This window comes from Charadrius vociferus, unplaced genomic scaffold (genome assembly GCF_000708025.1).
Source record: "Charadrius vociferus isolate BGI_N301 unplaced genomic scaffold, ASM70802v2 scaffold92, whole genome shotgun sequence".
Taxonomy (NCBI): domain Eukaryota; kingdom Metazoa; phylum Chordata; class Aves; order Charadriiformes; family Charadriidae; genus Charadrius; species Charadrius vociferus.
Genome location: NW_009647874.1, coordinates 4,094,591 through 4,113,327, shown reverse-complemented (window position 1 = coordinate 4,113,327; position 18,737 = coordinate 4,094,591). Strand labels below are relative to the sequence as shown.

At 43.8% G+C, this 18,737-nt stretch overlaps 1 protein-coding gene across 1 annotated transcript in view; it reads right to left on the bottom strand.

Annotated features, from left to right (window-relative positions):
- LONRF2 (LON peptidase N-terminal domain and ring finger 2) overlaps positions 1–13,421 on the bottom strand; it is a 16,904-nt gene extending 3,483 nt beyond the window's left edge. The window contains exons 1-9 of the mRNA XM_009883125.1: positions 13,355–13,421; positions 12,357–12,475; positions 8,931–9,053; positions 7,831–7,992; positions 7,140–7,365; positions 5,041–5,137; positions 4,559–4,673; positions 3,763–3,884; positions 2,776–2,934 (exon numbers count right to left, since the gene is read on the bottom strand). Coding sequence (XP_009881427.1) covers positions 2,776–2,934; positions 3,763–3,884; positions 4,559–4,673; positions 5,041–5,137; positions 7,140–7,365; positions 7,831–7,992; positions 8,931–9,053; positions 12,357–12,475; positions 13,355–13,421 — 1,190 coding nt within the window. The remainder of the gene's footprint in view (positions 1–2,775; positions 2,935–3,762; positions 3,885–4,558; positions 4,674–5,040; positions 5,138–7,139; positions 7,366–7,830; positions 7,993–8,930; positions 9,054–12,356; positions 12,476–13,354) is intronic.
- Positions 13,422–18,737: the final 5,316 nt, after the last annotated feature.

Below are 18,737 nucleotides of genomic sequence, written 5' to 3'. Positions count from 1 at the left end.
GGGTGGGGGGAGAAGGAAAAGAGGTGAAGGGACAAGAAACTAAATGGAATGTGTTTCATGGGGAGAGTTGCCAGCTGCTAGTGGCAAATTCACCTGGTTTGCAAAGAAAACAAGATGGGTAACGATACCATAAGGAAGTCCAGAAACTGAGGAACAAATGCAGGGCTGGGAGGGCTATCCCCCTGCTCTGAGCTGTAAGCAGAGGACTACAGGTTTTAGAAGGAAAAGGCTTCTACATAGCAAGATTTTTCTTGCACTTGTATCCTTTAAGTTGAAAAAAAATACCAAAAGCAAAAAAACTCCCCAAAAAACCTTTACAAAAACACATTTGTATCTGATATACCTAAAGCAGATACAGGGTTTAATCACATCCGAGAAACAAGTACGCAAGTGATTTTTACTGAGCATTATCAGGCTTACCTACGCTACATTTCTGCAGTAGTAAGTTCACTAGGGAGGCTGATTGCACAGTGACTCTTTGCCATGCTGTGTTCATCTGCCAGCATCTGCAGCTCCGCACCTCAGCCTACTGCTAACCAGGAGATTGCACTGTATCTAGTCTCATCTCAAGGTACCCAATCCCTGCAGGGTCTGATCAATGTTTCATCAGGGAAATGCTTGTTTTACCAGGGCTTGGCTATTTCTTACATCAGAGCGATGAAGAAACAGCAACACTGTGGGGAAATGAGTCCTGTTTCTGCTCTACCAGAAATCATGGGTTTGAAAGGGGAAAATAAACAGCTGACCGCTGTGAACAACTGTTCTCTCCTAGCCATCGTACAAAACAAGCTGAGGAAGGGCAGGAGGAGTACAGCTGCACACAGCCAAACCCTGGCACTCTACAATGAGTTTATTATAACAATATTAGACTAAACACTATTTAAACAGCTACATAACAATTTTTTAAACTAAGGATTTTAGTGACATTCACACCAAGTTTAGAAATTAATGTATAAGTGACAGGGTTTTTTTGTCATTCTTTGACAAGTTACTTTTGGATAGAAAGTTACTTTAATCAAAGAGAGACAAGAAAGCACCTAGAGATGGGTATAAATGCACCGACACATTAGAAGTTTACAAACAATTCTTCTCCCGGTTTTAATTTAAAGTGGAGAAATAAAACAGAGCAAGGTGATGCACTGAACATATTTTTTGTCACTGTGTTTTTCAAGGGAGGTATGAATCTCAGCCTTCCATATCCATGTCTTAGTAGATGAGGCAAAACAAGTTTCCCCACTTTTTCTATTCCCAGTTGATTTCGCAATTTTGAATAAACAAAAGAACTTCTTTACTTGTGTAAGAAGCTACAACAGCCTGCCAGGTGTCTACAGATGAAGGCTTCCTGCGCTTTAGCGTTTGATTTTAAGTAGAAGTTACCATGCTTAAAAAATTTAATTATTTCAGTAACTCAAAACAGACAGGACATAAAATCTAACCAAACTGACTGCATTTTAAAATACCCTTTATGACACTATTTAATAGATCAATTCTTGCGTTTTTTGGATTGTAACCCCTTGCCCCTCTGTATTAGATCTGACAAATAAGTTTGGCTCTTCCACAAGCCTTCACCTATGTAAGGGGAGTTACCACTGATGTCCTAGGGTCATTTTGTCCTCACTCTTACAAGTATTTGCTTCCAGAAAATTGGTAACAGGCCTGGAAGGGACTGTGGAGCATCAGCTGCTACTAGAGTCTGAACTCCACTGAATGCAGCACCAACAGCATGCCAAATGGCATGAAGCACAGCCAGAGCCGACTGGAAGCTGTAGCATCTCCTGTGTTCTTACTGCCACCTTACTGTCCAGCCTAGGAGAGAAAAAAAATCCCTGAACTGGACAAGGAAAGGCTGCCAAGTCCTGGTAGGAGTGCCCTCCTCTCAGCTCCAGTGATGATCACCTATAAAAATGCTGCTCCTGAGGATGCCTGTCTAATGCATTCTTAAAAATTCCGACACTAGTCATCCAGTCGACTGTCTGCATCACTCCAACACATCTTCTGAAGTCAGCAATTATCTATTACATCTTGTAAGGCAGACCTTTCTTAAGACCACCTCATTTGCTTCTACGGCATCTTCTTATCCCCTTCGCCCGAAAAACTATTATCTATAAAGACTTAAAAACCTGAGGGTTTTATCTAATGATTAGTATTCAGTCTCCACATAGGGAGCTGGAAGTACACCTGTGTCAGAATTCACAAAAATGAATTAAAGGTAAGATCATATAGAAAGACAATGTAACCCACTCACTGCAGATAGTTTAGACATTGCAATACAGCAGTAAAGACAAACATCAAAATTCAACGTTCAGCAGCAGAACAGACTTCTCAGCCAAGGATATACTTTGTCTCATTCAAATGACAGCACCTATGCAAGAAATCTATGTAAGGTTTGGATATTTTTTTTAGTATTTTTTTGTTTTTTTTTAACACTGAGCAGACAGAGGAGCAACCTCATCCAGACAGTCAGCTTTCACTAGAACAAACAGGTTAGAAAGCTTTCCAACCAACAGACAATTAAGTGCTATTTTTGGAGCCTGTAGTAGCAGGATGAGTTGTATTCTTGCTATCCATCCAACAGGGGAGCAATAACAATTACATCTTTGTGTCAAAAGTAATCCTTAATATACGAAACTAAAAAGCCAGCCACTTCTGTATTGGTTCATACAGGACTGGAAGGAACCGCAGTGGTTTGGGGAGACAAGTATATTGCGCTGCAGTACTCCATTAGCGTCACAACAGCCTCTGCAACAACAGGACATTCTCAGCTCATCTCCTTACCCTTTTAATTCGTCAGCTAAGCACATGCCAAACTGCTTGGTACCAGTTTCCATGCATCTTCTTATCATTAGACGATAACGAGGTTCAAAGACATGGAGAGGACAAGGGATGGTAGGGAAGGCCATGGTACATACGAAGATGGGAACATCTTTATTCAAACTGTAAGATAATCGTTAAAAAAAATTAGCTTTTTTCTGGGTACTGTTATATTCAGCCTAAACTCTTAACACGACACTGAGTCCAGCGGTTTCTTTAGACTCATGCTCTGTACATGTCTATCTGGTTGAAGTTTGTCATTTTTACAAGACAAACATGTTTCAGGACTCTTTCTGTTAGCACATTAAAGAAACAATCCCTCTGATCTACTTTCACAGAGAAAGAGTCAGGAAATAACAGCCAATTTCCCAAATGTGTGTGTACCAATATTTAAATCCAAGTAGTAAGATTTTGGTGATAACTTTTTATAATAATATAGTACCTAAGAATTAACCACGTTCAAAGCAAGGCGGTAGACAATTCCCAAGCTCAGTAAAGCCCTTTAATTTTGAAGAAGCCCACTAATCCTTATATTATTTTTTCAGGCTTAACTGCATGGTTTATTTTTCTTTTTAGCTAAGTCGTAGCATAAGATCCACAAGCCCCTGACAATGCTGAACCCTTGAACTTCTCCTGACCTGAAATATAACTCATTTATAATCGGACTTCTACTCCCAGAAAACCCCCATTACAACTTTTAAAGCTATTATATTGTTTCAGAGCAAAACACAATTATCTTTATGTTAAGAATATATTTGTGCCTCTCTACCATCCAAGCATATTGTTTCTTGTTTATCTGCAACAAACATGTCAAAAATACAAAACATCTGGCAGGTTCATTTACAAATACATTCATTTTATGCGTTTTCATAAGCAAATTAAACTTCTTCAAGTAATTTAGATTAAAAATACATTTTTGTAACAGCTGTCAGTAGTAAAATGAAAGCCTACTTTGACAATTCCTTCATTTCTTCCTCATAAACTTTCTTCCTTTCAGATAGTTCCTCTGGCAAGTAACGGACTATCAGTTCTTCTGTAAGGACGGTCTTCTTGTACGTTCTGCTTGCCAGAAACTGCAAGGAAGAGTCAACTCATCAGTCTGATGAGAAGTCAGCTAATATCCCCAACCCATCCCCTTTCCTAAGGCAAAAGAGGCTGTTAGTTTGGGATTCCTCCTCCTTTCCAGCTTTCAGGTATCAAAACTTCCACTTTAGGATAGGACATTCCCTCCAGTGCCCGTTTAACTATAACCCTGTGCCCTTTTTTGGGCAGAAGTTGTACTACCATCAAGAAAAGGCAGTCCCTCCTCACTTTTGCAGAAGATATGTATATTATTTTCGCCTAGAGCTGCCAGGTTACTGGTCCCCAAGATGTACTCCACGTACGAGACACGTTAATGTCTGCTGGAGCAGAAGTTCTGGCCAAGGAGCGACCATTCCTCGTTCACCGCAGATAGAGATACAGACTGGAGAGGTGGCAGGAACAGGGCGATGGTTGGGACTCCCCAGGCATGAGCCTGACATGACACTGGAATCCTCAATTCCTTTCAGCACCAGCAAACCACGCGTGTCTTCCAAGGAATGACAAAATATACTCTGGAGCAAATGAGGTCTGTGCACAGCTTGATGCTGTGGGCACTACTGTGTTTTTCTGGGTTGCGAGTAGAGCACAGAAAATCCCCACATATGTGCTTTCAAAAGAACACGGCTTTGTATTTTTTTGTTAATTACAGCAGGGACATACTTACTTCTGACAGCTTTTCTTTGCAGAGTGGGCAATGCGGATTATGGTCAAGGCAACGCTCAAGGCATTTGAGGCAAAAGGTGTGTCCACAGGGAGTGGTAACAGGTTCGTAGAACAATCTGAACATGAAAACACAGAACAAAAAAGCTAAGCTGCCAACATAAGCAATGCAGATTCCGAAACTGTGGACAGGAGTGACAAGATCCAGCCACCTCTTCCTTTCCAGCTTTTGTGTAAATCACAGGTGACAGTTTTATCTAAGGATATGAAAAAGGTTTTCATTTTCAGAAGTGGTAACAATGGAGGAAACCATGCAGAATGGAGAAAACCACATCTGTAAAGATTAACCAGATGCAAAGTTCAGAAAAGAAGAACAGAGTAATGACTTAGACATTCTCTGGCAGGTTTCCTTTCTGACACCATGAAAACTTTATTCAGGAGCTACAAAGGCTTTATGGTCCTAATCCCAGGTTAATGCAGTCGTACCTCATGCAGAGGGAACACTCAAAGTCCGATGCATCCACCAGAGTTGTTGGGATTTCACCTGAAGTGATGGCAGTGTTTTCAGGTAAAACATCTGCATCTAAGTAGGTAAGAAGATTACAGTAAATATTTAAGTATTATTGCAATTTCAGATGCTGTTTAAGTTGTTTTTCCATAAAGAACCTAATTAATCTCTTTTCTTTTTTGAAGTTTTGCTCCAAACATATTTTCCATCTAAGTTTTAGACTTTCTGGCAGGAAATCTTTTGGAGAGCAGAGGATGATGTTTGTGGCCAGAGAAAGCACTTTAGAGCTGAATACCCATGATTTGCTTCTCCCAAAATGGTTGTTTTTCTTTTCTTTTTTTTTTCAGTCTAGTTTTTAAAATACTCTGCTATTGCTTTCCCACCACCACCCCCCCTCCCACATCAGCCAGGCCAGATGTTTTAAAGTACATTAAGTCCAGAATTTAATTTGTTTACACACAGTCAAACTATTTCATCAGTGTTTATTATAGATTTCTCAGCAGGGGTGATTTTTCTTACAAGTATAAAAAAGCTTACGTCCTAGACCAGGCTGCTGTGGAAATCCCATGGTTCAGACAGCTTAAAGTTTAAGGACTACTGGAGCTGCATTAGCTAATACTGTTTTCACTAGCTCAGCACTCTGCAAACATGGAGACAAAACACTTCACTTAAAATTCTGCCCACCCTGCTTTTTTTGGGGGTGGTACATATCCCTGTAGTTAACACACTGAAAGGGTATGGGCTTCAAACTTCACAGCAGCAGCATTGAAGCTCAAGAGCTACCAGCTCGCGCTTCTGGTGACATTTATATGAGCAGACTCTGCAACTTCTTTTACAATCTGCATCTTTGTTGCTCAGTGATGAGTTGCAACAGAGCCACGAATGCTGCCTCCACATCTTAAATTCTTGACCGTTTGGGGGGGGGGAAGCTCAGCTTTTTATGTTAAGTTAAAACACTAGGATGTTTTGTTAAAGGATAACTTATGCTCAACATCTGGTTTATCTTGAGCACAGACAGGATAGGGGAGAGGGCACCGGTGTTGTGTGGCCTACAAAGCAAAACAGCGTTATCTTTAACCTACATCTCGCATGTTAGCATTTAGTAAGAGCCAGAACCTAACTGCGTTAATTCTGCAAATAGTAACGTGGCATCAGGATCTAGCACAGACCAGAAATTAATGGTTATGGGTAAAATGCGATCTCTGGCCTTCGCTGTGAAGATACAGGTGGGTCAGATTTCACAATCTGTTTACTGAGTCTGCAGTTTACAGACCAGTACAGAGTTTTTCCCTTCGCAGCAACGTGATCAGAAACTGGCCATACATTGATCATTTGCAGAGGTGGCAGACAGACAGCAGTACTTGAAGACTTTAATATTTCAATGTAGACGTCAGATTTGTTAAGAAGGTATTGTTGGATTTTTTTTTCTTTTAAGGCAAAAAAATGCATGCTAATATAGCAGCATTTTAAAAGCCCCTTTTAACCAATTATTTCACTACTCAGTGCAATATATTGCCTTCAGCATTTTTATCCCAGAGTACTAAAAACACTTTGGAGGTCTTTGTTAGAAGCTTGAGAAGCATACCAATTGTAAGCACAGCTATCAAGTGACAGAAAACTGGGGGGGGCTTATTACCCTGCAAAAGGCTTCTTTGTTTGCTTGGAAAATTTCATGTAAAGTTGCGTGTGACTGTTTCTGGTGCCAATTCAAGATTAGTTTCCAGGCTTACTGCATCTTTCCTTCATATAGAAGGACAATGAAGTTCAGCTATACCTCTGAGACCTAGAAAATGGAAACAGCACCAGCAACACAAAGACTAAACTGTTAGTGGATTACACACTGGAAACAGCCCATTTGAGAAAGAGAAATACAGTGTTCATTGAATTAATTGAAACTGCTCTGGAATAAGGTAAATAGGCTGCTATAGCAGAAACAGACACACCAGACAACAAAATGTAATTCCAGTCCCTGTAGGGAATGTTTCATTGACAACTATAAGAAGGGAGGAGGAAAAAAGTAGTTTATCATTTTTACGTATGTGCAAAAGAAATCCCCTTTCTAAGCCACAACACAAACCTTTTTTAGGAATCTTACTGGGGACATCCAAGCTTTGCAAGTCCCTCATATCACTGGACAGCTTTCTTTTTAAGCCAACCCCAGGTAAACTGGAGAGAATAGCTCCCAAAGACTTCTTGTTGTCTTCAAAATAGAGATCCAGAACATGATGGGAAACAGAAGAATCAGTACTTCTAAATACATCAGATTCTTGGGACGGGGTTTTTGTTAACCTGAACACAGTATCCTAAAAAAAATTAAGAACAGTTATATACAGCATGAGACAATTTTGCTTTTTTTTTTCCTATTAGCTGTATACATCAGCAACAGATCAATGTCCCTACAATGATCTTAGCAAGGGAGAAAAGTCCGTATTAAAGAAGGCCACTCTCCAGTTGCACAAAATAGGGACACTCCTCTTCCTACAGCTCCCATCTCTAGAAATTATGTTCCAGAGTGCATAAAAAGCACAGAGGGAGAAAAAGACCCCACAAATATAAGCACCCCACACATGAAGGCACCACATTGTTTTCTGAAAAAAAAATTTCATTCTCTTATTTTTCTGAGGAAGTACATCCCAGCAAGAGTTCCAACAGCAATGGAGAAAACAGGCTTACCATGAAAGTAAGTGCAGACAAAGACAATGTCACACAGATCAGACAGATCCTTGTGTCACTTTTGGTATTTTTATGTTGAATGCTTTTTACTTTACCTTTGAGGACCCAGCAATAGAGCTATCTTCTGCAGCTGACTGTGTGTTTATGCTACTCAGAAATGCAGGTTTCAACCTCGTATGGGATGTTCGACTAGAGAAAGGTGCTGTTAGACTATCATGAACATTTTCAAAGGCTGGGAAAAACATCTCACACATTATCTAGTTAATTAGAGAGAAAAAAAAAGAAAAAATAATAGTAATTACGACACAGATATTTATGCCTGTATGAACACAAACTTCACAGCTTCTGGATGCCAAGAAGCTTACAACAACCAGGACATCCTAGGACATCCTGCATTCCCCAATGCCCACAAGGAAACTTGAATGGCAGTCCCCACCACAACCACAGACACATCCCAAGGTGCTCTTCTGGTGTCCCTCTCCCTCCCCGTAGGCCTCTGCTCCTCAGGAGCACCCAGGGTGGCAGTCTGTTGCATCCTCCTGCCTCCATCCCTCTCTACTTGGACCTCTGCCTCCAGACCATGCTGTCTTATCACAACCAGTTAACAGAGATGTGTTTCAGTTCTCCTCATCCTCTGTATCCATCTCCTCTATCCTCAAGCAGGTTTCACTTCTAGCTAAAAGCTGTGTAGCGCCTGTTCCTGCTCTCACCAGTCCCCACCAAGCCCCTTGCTGAACCCCCATTTCTTTTTATAAAAACCTGCCTTGTTTTTATAAAGGGGCAGACTGCAGGGCTTTGCCAGGACAGGGCAGCATACAGCTCCACCTCCTCAACCCTCTGCCACTTCCCACTTAAAAGCGGTTTTCTGATAGGCATTACAATTGGCAGCCTCGAGCCTACAAAATCCAGGTGTACTCAAATCCAGCCAACACACTGCAACTGTAATCTAAAAATGGCAGCGGTCAGATCTACAGATTTGCAGTGGAATCCACAAATATACAATCCCTCTGGTTGAGGCATAAACCAAACCCAAGAGGCGCCTCACACAACATAATGCTACTAAGGTTTACTGGAGAATATACTGAATCAAATTATCCTTTGGCTGTTTACTAGCATGTGAAATAACAAGAATTTTACTTAGCTGCAGGAGTAAGAGCAGCGTGATGGCCAAGTGGCCAGTAAATACATTTTATACCTTTTGGGCTTCTTTCTTCATTGAGCTCCATTCAGGATTTAAGGCAACACAATAGAGAAACTCCTTCAATGCTTCCTCAGTCCTTTCCAATCCAGAAAGAGCTTTTGCTTTCACATAATGGCCCTGTTCACACAAAGGAAATGTACAAATCTAGAGATCATTTCTGAAGTGGCAGCAAGAATCCAGCAAATAAACTTGGAAGTTCACGTCATTCTGCAAGTGAAGAATAAGATGCTTTTTGGGTAACAACCTCTTTGATCCACACAACTGAAGGAAAGTCAGTCCCTTTTGCTGAAAGAAGATTCCACTGCTGCATCACCCCCTGCCAAAGTCCTCAGGGGGGACCTGATGCATTTGAGGAGGGATATTTGTCTCCCCGGGGACCGAGACCACTACATATCCCAGAGGGCTCGATACCCCAGAGAATGGTTCACATACCAGGGCAAACTTAACAGTAATGAAGCTGCATGGGAAAGGCAGTGGCATGGGCAGGCTGGAGGTTGTAGCTGAGGGAGCAAAAGATTTTAGGTTCAGGACACTCTCACTTCTTCTGGGTGTCTTACCAGGACAGAGATGATTTTGCACCTATTTTATTTGGCTAGAGAAGACCAACAACGTTATGAATTTAAGGCAACTTAGCAATGCTTAACCTGAAACCTTTTAGCCCATCCTATCTCTCCCATGTCCTACAGTAACACATCCCTGGCCAACAGGTAGGGTAGTCAGCTTGGGGACAAGTCCTACTTTACCTGTTACTAGTAGAAAGAGAGGAATGCCTCACCTCTGAATTTCCCTGCGGACATCAATCTGCAGTTCACATCTGACTATGGAAATTACTTCCCTAATCATGAAAAGAAACTAAGTGTGCATTTAAACATTTGCTTCTTGCTTACTAGACAGAAGCGTGCTCTGCAAGTCCACCTCTGATCCACATGAGTATCTCTAGGCTGTGCTGAAAGTAAAATTTCACTAGTCTTAGGAGACTGGTTAGATAAGCAGATACACTTTTCCGTTCTTCATATGAATGTCAAAAGATCCAGTATCACATAACCTTCCCAAGCAGGTACCTCCCTCACTCTTTCAATATAGCTCTTCAAGCTGAGGCCCAGTAAGATCTTTACCTTTCCACTGTCAGGAAGAAGGGGGCTTGTACCATAAGCAAGTAACAGGCACTGTGTAGGACAGGTTAATTAACATAAGTCATTTGGTGACCTGAACAAGAAGTCTCAGTACACACCGATCTCTCAAGGTGAGATACATTTTTCTTTTCCTGAATGCAGTAAGAAGAGAGGTACTGTGAGGCCTGACCCTGACCTTCTTATCTTGATGCTTGCACAGCCTCTGTAAAACCTTTTTAGAAAGGTCCTAACACGCCTGACATCGTTGTCAAGACTACTCCGCTGCACTGGGGAGGCTACAAGGTTGTTTGGCCTCGTCCTTTGAGGCTGCAAGAGCAATTTCCTTACCCAAGCGTCAAGGGAGGACTGAGCTGGGCTGTCTACAGACAAAAAAACTGAAGATCCAACATCAGAAGTTAGGCCCAGGGACTAGAGGCTCCTACACTTCAGAGACTACCGCTGCCACCTTCCCTTCCCTATTTTCATATGGCACTGACAAGCATGGGACTGAAGGGTGAGGTCCAGACAGGACCTTGCGCAGCAGGCAAGATCCAGGCAAGAGGGCATCTGTTTCTGTCCGCCACATAAAAGTACAACTGGAAACTTCTCCCCACATCAGAGAGTCCAAGGACCTGGTTTTCATAGCAACTGAAAAGAAGCCAACCTGTCTATTGCTCTAATGACTACAGTGGACCCAAGAGCTTCACCAGTAACTCAGCAAGCCATTACATTTCAGTTATCAACAGGCCAAAAGGTACTGGTAGGTGAACGCTTGCCTCCAAGGAGCTACTCCTAGAATGAGTTTAGTTTTATGGTCAATTTTTTTTTTTTTTTTTTAACTACACAGACCATGTTTGAGCTAATCTCCGCCATGCGATGAAATGCCGCAAGATACAAAACAAAGCAGATGCCCAGAATTCCCAGAGAACGTGGATTCTGGATCAGCATAGCTTACGTGGAAGTTCTCACACACACGCAAGCACAAGTGAAATGCGTCTGTGATGCTGCTGGTTATGCCACGATGACAAATTTCCTTTTCAATTAGCATTCTGCAGAGATGTGATTAATGAAATCTTTATCTGCCTACAACTGACACGCGTCACATTTCCATGGATTCAAGGCAAACAGAGAAGACACTTCAAGAAAACATTCGAACGTGAGTAATTCATCTTTCTCCCTCTGCACAGAAACCCAGCCAACGCCACCCGAGATGGATTCCTGACTTGATGAGAAATGATCCTAGACAGAAAGGCAAATTGGAGGCGGGGGAAGATTATGAACTGCCTTCAAATAAGAAAGGTTTTAATGGGTGACAAGACAGATAGCCTTCAGAGACAAGTATCTAGTTTGTCAGAAACTAGACACTTCAGACAACACCTCTCCAGTCACCCCATGTCTTCCCCAGCCGGAAACAGAGAGCTACCTGCAGCCCCCTGTGCTGAGGCAGGTGGCTGAGGGGTTCATGCAACACCTCCTTAGTCTTTGCAGGGAATCCACGGTCTGCCTAAAATCCTTCCCCAATTCCCCATGCTACCCTCTCTCCAGGCAGCATTCAAGGGCTTTACCTAGTCAAACCTGTCCTGCAGTTTTGCTACTGATGGGTGAGGGACTGACTAGAGGTGTAATCCTCTGTGGGGTGAGCTGTTGGACACCCAGTCTAGTCTCACGCAACCGGTGGTAACAATGGGCACCACGTGCTTCTTCCATTTCTCTCTCGTAACGTAATTTCTAATGCTTGCTTCAGACTGCCCACAAACCAGTGCTCCTTGTGGCACCTCCTCGTTATGAAAAAAAACCATAAAATCCCAACTTCCGCTATAAATCACCATGACGCAGGTAGGAATCACAGATATGAACTCTTAGTATTAAAGGGGAGAAAAAAAAATCCTGAAATAGAGTCTAGGGTGCTCCTCAGAAAGACACATTAGCCAGCAGGCCATCAAAACCACCCACTACCTGGGACACACCATCCCACAGGGAACTGCAGGACAATCCCAGGCTGCCAGAGCCTTATGGACCTAATTCTGCTGCCAAGCTGCAGCACTAACCCCAACACATCAACAGGCACCAGCACAAACAAAACCACATCACCAGCTGCCCACCACTGAAATCCCACTGGCCTGAGATACGCTAAGGACCTTTCAAGACTTGTCCTGTGAAGAGCTTAGCTTTTGGTAGACATTCACAACCTTGATAATGCCACAATGTTCTTCCAACAATGCCCTCAGCAGTACTGTCCCCACCACAGAAAAAAGCCCCGAGAATGAGCAGTTTTCATTTTGGCCTTTACGACATGCAAGCACCGTACCGCAGGCCAGTGGGGTTTGTTTCGGCAGAGGACGTCGGCGTCGTGAAGAGCTTGCTGGTAGTTTTTCATTGACGTACAGAGTTCTGCTCGCTGTGCTATTAGTGAACACTTGCAAGGAGCTGGAAAACAAAAAAGGTTACAAGGAACTCCATTAAAAGAAGCACTAGTACATGTTAAATACAGTAACTTAATTTCCAGCCAGAGTAAACTAAAAAGCACTACTGTACAACGGTTACCTTTGTACTCTCCTGTAATGGAAAAATGGCAATTCCTTCCTTCTTTCCTTTCCAAAATATATTCCTCTCAGCCTGGAATCAACCTCTGCATATTATCTAGCATGACAGGTTTCATATTCACATATAGGATGTCACCTGCTCTTCCCCTCACCTTGCTTACAGGACACTTAAAAAAGCACGAAGACAAAAAGCCCCAAGTGTTTCTCCCCAATGTGGCTTTGCTTGAAAGAAATCACCAACGCAGGACTTCAGCTAAAATGTTCCTGTAGGCCACTCATTAAGAAAAAGGCATGTAGCCATCACATTTTGTATCTACTTGCCACCCATGTACCTTGCCCTCCTCAGGGCAGGCAAACCTCTCGTGATCACACACATTGCCTCTGTACCCACACATTCATGAACCGTCCCGTTTGTGTGGATTATGAACATCTCAAGCATTATTATTCCATCCTTTCCTAAGGTCTCTATAACACATTTTAAGACGGAAATCTAGATCCAACATAAAATTTCATAGAACCACAGAAAAACCGTGGCTGATCCATGTTCGGCTTGTCCACCAGGACCTCCAAGTCCTTCCTGCAGTGCTGCTGTCTAGCCCAGCCCATCCTGTTGCACGGGGTCATTCTGTCCCAGGCGCACTTGCCTTTGCTGAAGTAGGCAAGACTGGTCAGCCCATGCCCCAGGCTGTTAGGCTGAATGGCAGCCCTGCCCTCCAGCACATCAACCGCTGCTTCTTTCCCCAGTTTGGCATCACAGACAAACTTGCTGACAGTGCGCTCTGCCCACTCAGGGAGGTTGTTAATAAGGTCTTGAACTGCGTCAGCTCCATTACCAACACCTGAGCAACGCCACTGGTAGCCGTCCACCCAGCAGCCCTCAAGCCATTAACCACCACCCTGTGCTCATGAAGGTCCAGACAGTTCTTCACCCATCCCACCTCTACCTCCCCAGCCTGGCCAGGAGGATGCTGTGGCTAGCTGCAGCAGCAGCCTCACAAAAAATTGCTAAGCTCCAAACAACGCTCTCCCCTTTGTCCACCAAAGCAGTTATGTCATATCAAGAGATAAGATTTAGGTGTGATTTGCTCTTGTCCTTTGCATGCCAAAAAAGGTCTCTGGAGGGCTGGAAGCTGGCTGCCAGATGGTAGCAGCTAAGTGCAGTAACCCTTACCCAAACATAAACTGGTTAAAACTGTCATAACTGGGATTAAACTTTAAAAATGTTCCAAGGTGTGCTGAGACACAGTTCTGCCTCATTTCTACAAATTTTAAACTTCACCTCCAAGCTAGCTCTCTCAAGGCTTTTCTGGCAAGTGTGTCACGGTTTCAACTGGGACAGAGTTGACTTTCTTGATAGCAGCTGGTGTGGTGCCACGTTTTGGATTCGGGATGAGAATAGTGTTGGCAGCGCACTGGTGGTTTTGGTTGTTGCTGAGCAGTCAAGGCCTTTTCTGCTCCTCACCCCACCCCACCAGCGAGCAGGCTGGGGGTGCACAAGAAGTTGGGAAGGGACACAGCTGGGACAGCTGACCCCAACTGACCAAATGGATATTCCACACCATGTGATGTCATGATCAGTATATAAAGCTGGGAGAAGAAGAAGGAAGGGGGGGGACGTTGGGAGTGACGGTCTTTATCTTCCCAAGTAACCGTTAGGCATGATGGAGCCCTGCTTTCCTGGAGATGGCTGAACTGCCTGACCATGGGAAGTAGGGAATGAATTCCTTGGTTTGTTTTGCTTGTGTGTGTGGCTTTTGCTTTACCTATTAAACTGTCTTTATCTCAACCCACAAGTTTTTTCTCACTTTTACTCTTCCTGGAAGTGTTCAAGGTCAGGTTGGATAGGGCCTTAAGCAACATGGTCTAGTGGAAGGTGTCCCTGCCCATGGCAGGGGGATTGGAACTAGATGATATTTAAGGTCCCTTCCAACCTAAACCATTCTACGATTCTACGAATTCTCTCCCCCATCCAAACTTGGGGGAAATGAGCAAGCGGCTACGTGGTTCTAGCTGCTGGCTGGGGTTAAACCACGAAAAAGCGTCACCTCCTATATGCTCCTACGCAGGGCTCCTGTCTCCATACCTCTCCTGCTCCCTCCAGCCTGCTTCAGCTTCACTGTTCACACCTCGCTTTGGTGCGAGCATCCTCAACACATCTCAATAACAGCATATCGCCCATGCAAAGCCTGAGCACACACCCAAGCGTGTATGGACACACAGAATAAGCTCATAACTGCTGCAGGTGCCACTGCTCATTAAGTTCAAGCACCTACCAGGAGGGATGGCCCAAGATCATGTCTCCCTCCTGCCACCACTGCCTCCCTGCAGCTGACACCAGCGCTTGTGCAGCAAACCAGGTCCGCGTGGTTGCACAGAGAACCAGAGCAAGGAATCAATTGACTGAAAGCTAATCCAATAAAAACAAATAAATAAAAAGGTTTAAGAGGATCAGTTTCCCCTCAACTGGTTCACTGTACAGCCATGCAAACACCAGTGCCAGGACAAGGGATGAGAAAGAAAGAAGCAGCAAGGACTGCTGCCTTTTTCGGCTGTAGTGTGGACTGATGCCAGATACACTAATTGCCATATGACATAACCAGGGGTGATGCTGCCCCACTGGTCCCAGACACCGAAGGCTGGAGACTGCACCTAAAAATAAGGAGCTCTGCAAAACCTAGTTCACTGTGGGATTTTTTTTTTGGTTTTGTTTGTTTGGTTGGCTTTTTTTAAAGTATTACACATGCAGATTGCTTCAGTGATCCACACTTTTAGTTGATAGTTCTTAAAACAACTGCAAGTTAAATGAAATTGAAAACAATCCAAGATCTTCAGAAGCAAGCTTTTTTGTTCCCCCTTTTAGAAGATGCTCAAATAAGAAATTATATAATTTGGCTGTCATTTTAGCAGTCTGTGTCTTCTGCTTGCATTCAATATGAACACATACGCTGTATTTCCATCATTGCATCTGCTGCAGGGTATTTGTGGGGAGTACGCCAAGGGGGCAGACACAGCAAGCAGAGGTTGGTACCTCAGCAGCCAGATGGAACGCCATGTGGGGTATTTTTCAGCATCACGGGGCAGGGGGGAAAGGAAGCAGGGCAAGATGGGGGTGGGGTGGCAGGCAGGCCACCTTCCTGCTTCTGTTCACTACCCCATGTTTCAGCCATACTGATGCTTCCCAGCCCCTCTCAGCACACCATTCAGCACTGCTCCCACATTCAGCAGGCTCGGAGAGAGAACAGCTGCATCAGCCCTTTTTCGGGATCTTGTCTCCGCTGCAAAAGTTTTAAGCAAAAAGAGCCACTGCAGAGCACAACGCTGTGGGCAAAGGCTGCAAGTCCTCCCGAAGCAAAGTCCAAAGGCTCTCACGACATGAAAGGAAAAGAACAAGCTACTGAAAAAAAAACAAAAAAACCCCACACCAACCCCAAGGCAAACTGGAAAAACTGACATGTATTCAGGGCTACTACCTCTCCTTCACTGAGCATCCATCAGAGAGTGTAAGGTGCAGCCCATCTTAATGAGTAACTGGCAGGGAATGTTTAGTTAACTGAGAGAAAGGGGGTTAAAAAAAACAAACAAAAAACCACACACAACAGCTTTGCTAAAGAGAGCAGTACTTATGAGACTATAGTATAACAGGTTTTCTATATGGAGATAAAGCGGCTAGACAAGATACCGTAGCTGGAGCAGTGCCCAGCCGCCTCCGTTCAAGCTCACCCTACTCGGAGACACGGCAGCACAGCCCGAAAGCTCGCCAGCTCTGTGCCCGACCCACACGTCCCCTTGTCCCCAGCGGGACCACCCCGGGAGGGTCCACGGCTGGTCCCAGGGCAAGGCTAGATGGACTGAAACTTCATATGCTGTCAGTGAAACCGTGGTATCAGCCAGCTGACTCCAACTTAAGGTACACGTGGAAGTGGGAAGAAAAAGTGAGTATCTAGCTACAGCCTAAGCTACAGGATTTCTATATGCACCGTGATACTGAGTTGTTCCGTGCCACCGTATGTGCTGTGGTAAAAAAGAATTAGACACAGAAGGTAGATGGAGATGACCTGAGGACATAAAGAGTTTGTGAACGCTGCTAGATGCCGGTATATTTTAACAACTGTCAAGTTTATTTGGGGAAAAAAAAAAAAAAACCAAAAAGTCGCACAATAGCCGATAGCTTGTTTTAAAATAATGCCCCCATTCTTTCTTCTGGAGTTTAAAGAAAAAAAAAAGATTTCTTTTATGAAATGACTTATTATTTCAGGCCAAATTAAAAAAGAAAAGCGTAGAAAATTTTGCTGTTTCCACAATACCAGCAGATGGCATTTCCTGAATCAAACTCTTCTGGGAGCCTGCAGCTGCACAGCAAAATTTATGTCCTTGTCAGCATCAGGGATCTACTGCTGAGGCTCCCAGGATCTGCGGCTCCGGGCAGCCGGGACAGAGACTTCCTCGGAGCCGCAGGTCCTGTGAGACCTTCCCACGCAGCTCCCTCCTTCCATCCCAGCTGTAATCCCATGACACCAGACAAACCCCGGCCCAAGCAGCGCCCAGAGCCAAGGGGCTTGGTGGCTCTCCACCTCCTGGACCCTCCTTAGGACCACCACGTATTGCTTACCCTGAATGTGGTTGTTAGCTTGGATTTTCCAAAACCATTAACCTTCCGCTCACATCACCTTTACATTTATCTGAAGATGTTAGATTGTGTTTTTACATATGTAGAAGCTAACACCCAAAATTACTTTCCCAGATATGCCCAAGCATTCAATTTTTTTTAAAAAAAAAAAAACAACAAAATAAAACTATGCTGCTTGAGTTTGGGAGGCTGACAGGAGAACGGGACTCCCCAAAATCTCCTTGTGCCAGGAAGGCGATTAGAGCAATTAAGAGAATTTGCCAAACTGACCATAGATGACGATAAAAGTTTCACTGTAATGAATTACCGCTGAGATTTCTTCCAGGAACTCAGCACAGAAAGAACAAGTTTAAAGTTGCTAGAACTCCCTAATCCTCCTTATCTGACGTTTCTTCCTAGAAAAGCACGTTTTAGTCAAATCTATTTCAATCCTGAGCATATTTCCTGAATGCCTAAGCAGAACTAAAACAGTATCATCACAAAAACACCTTTCAGTCTTGCTAGCAGGAGTCAGCCTGTGCAGGACTTCAGGGGAAATTTTTCCCACATTTAAAGAAATTTCTGCCCCTGGAGAGAGGAAGAAATTTGGCTTGCTTTGTTATGTTATGCATTCAATTCTGAACAATTCAGTATCGAAAGCCCTTTCATAAGCTTGAAAAAGAATATGAAACATTTATTTTCATTTCAGTGAGAAATTAACAAGATTTAGTAATTAACTAAATAGCAGGCTAGCTTTTCTCCTCCAGACTTTGTGTAAGTGTTACCAGTCCACACATACAAAAATGGATGCACAGTGGTTCTTGGGGGGGCGCAGAGAACAAAGCACGTTTGATAAAATAATTAGCAGCAGTAAAAGACATTCCAGGACATTCAAATAAGCCAGCAAAGATGAAAGCCAGGGTCAGCTTCCCAAAACTGATTAAGAAGGACAATGAACATGATGGCACACTTGCAATTACCAAGCCCATGTTTTCCCACTTATCCGTCCGCTTTAATTGGATTAATAACTGGGTTTTTTAAAAAATTAATAGTCTGAGTATCATGGCTTCTCCTCCCTGCATTTACATCACTGGCAGTCTTCAGGAGGCGAAGTAACCGAAGACCCCAGAAGAAACCTCAGTGCAAGAGGTTTTAAGCACAGAGAGGATGCAAAGAAGGAAGCTACCTCCTCCTCTGTAAGCCCACTTGGGCAACCAAGCGCCCTTCCACTGCGATGACGTAGCAGGCACTTGTGAACAGATCTCTGCAGGCAAACCTAATACCTGTCTCCACTGGGTGACGAATGCTGGCAGACGTAAGCAGCGTACGAGTTTAGGAGCTCCTGAAACAGGCTATGGCGAGGAGGAGCAGCAGCACAGGGCACCACCATCCTCTGCTGGCAGCCTGCACCACCAGGCAGCAGGTGGTTTGCACGTGCAGAGGCCTCCTCTTCCTCACCCACACTCACGCTGCCCACAGCCAGCGTAACAAGACACATCACCTCCTCTGATGGAGTCTATCTCCCATCAAGCTCTACTTA